Below are 1,047 nucleotides of genomic sequence, written 5' to 3'. Positions count from 1 at the left end.
CTATCCCTCTTTTTCTTCTCTCTCCATCACATTCTCTCTCAAAAATTAGTAAATATATAGAGCGCCGAATGGTTCGGCGTTTATGTCACTTTTTGAGCGCCGAACGGTTCAGCGTTTCAATCTCGCTGATAGTTGGACTGCGAGCACTTGCTAGGTGAGAGAACTTTCAACTATCACTGTTAACTTTTTTCCAACACTTTTTTCTTGATTTGCAACACTTTTTGGCCAATCTAGCACTCCAATCTAGCCCATAGGGGTTAGCCTTAAGATCAAAAGATTACGGAGAAAGCGATTGTGGTGTGAGAGTGTGAGAACAAAGAAACGCTACACCTAAACAGTGATGGAGCCAACTATGGTTAAAGCAGTACTAAATGCAATGCCCATGTATCAAATGGGTACTTTTAAGATCCCTAAAACTCTTCTGAAGAAACTAGATACAATCCAAAGGAAGTTCTGGTGGGGATTTAAATCTAATAGAGGATTAAATCTAATCTCTTGGCAGAATATGTGTATTTCAAAAGATTTGGGTGGCCTTGCTTTCAGAGATTTGGAATCATTAAACCATGCACTCTTAGCTAAAGTTGCTTGGAGAATTCTTCATCAGTCTGATCATTTACTTTCAAAACTTCTCAAGGCCAAGTACTTCAAGAATGAAGACTTCCTACATCTATCTGGTGAAAGAAATAATTCTTCATGGACATGGAAGGGCATTGAACTTGGTCTTGGCATCATTCAACAACATTATATGATGGAGGTAAAGAATGGTACATGTACAAGAATTTGGATGGATAGATGAATTATCGGTTTAGATATAAAAGTTGAACCACTCCACCCTACTCATATGCAATATGTCTTTGTGAGTGAGTTGATTATGCATGGAACTAATAATTGGAATGTCACACTTCTTAATGAGTTATTCACACCGGAAGTAGTGGACAAAATTAAGAATATGCAGATATCTCAGCATGAAGAGGATATAATACGCTGGCTTCCCAGCAATAATGGTGACGTTACTGTAAAGAGTACGTATAATAAGCTTACGGAGGC

At 38.2% G+C, this 1,047-nt stretch overlaps 1 protein-coding gene across 1 annotated transcript; it reads left to right on the top strand.

The window, feature by feature from the left end:
• The first annotated feature begins 340 nt into the window (after positions 1-340).
• LOC113331550 (uncharacterized mitochondrial protein AtMg00310-like) lies at positions 341-796 on the top strand. Its single transcript, XM_026578251.1, has one exon. It carries the CDS (start codon positions 341-343, stop codon positions 794-796), a length of 456 nt encoding a protein of 151 aa, XP_026434036.1.
• Positions 797-1,047: the final 251 nt, after the last annotated feature.

This window comes from Papaver somniferum, unplaced genomic scaffold (assembly GCF_003573695.1).
Source record: "Papaver somniferum cultivar HN1 unplaced genomic scaffold, ASM357369v1 unplaced-scaffold_125, whole genome shotgun sequence".
In the NCBI taxonomy this organism is placed as follows: domain Eukaryota; kingdom Viridiplantae; phylum Streptophyta; class Magnoliopsida; order Ranunculales; family Papaveraceae; genus Papaver; species Papaver somniferum.
This window is presented reverse-complemented; position numbering and strand designations above follow the sequence as displayed.

Coding starts and splice junctions, on each gene's coding strand:
- LOC113331550 (XM_026578251.1), top strand. CDS start 341: ATGGAGCCAACTATGGTTAAAGCAGTACTAAATGCAATGCCCATGTAT.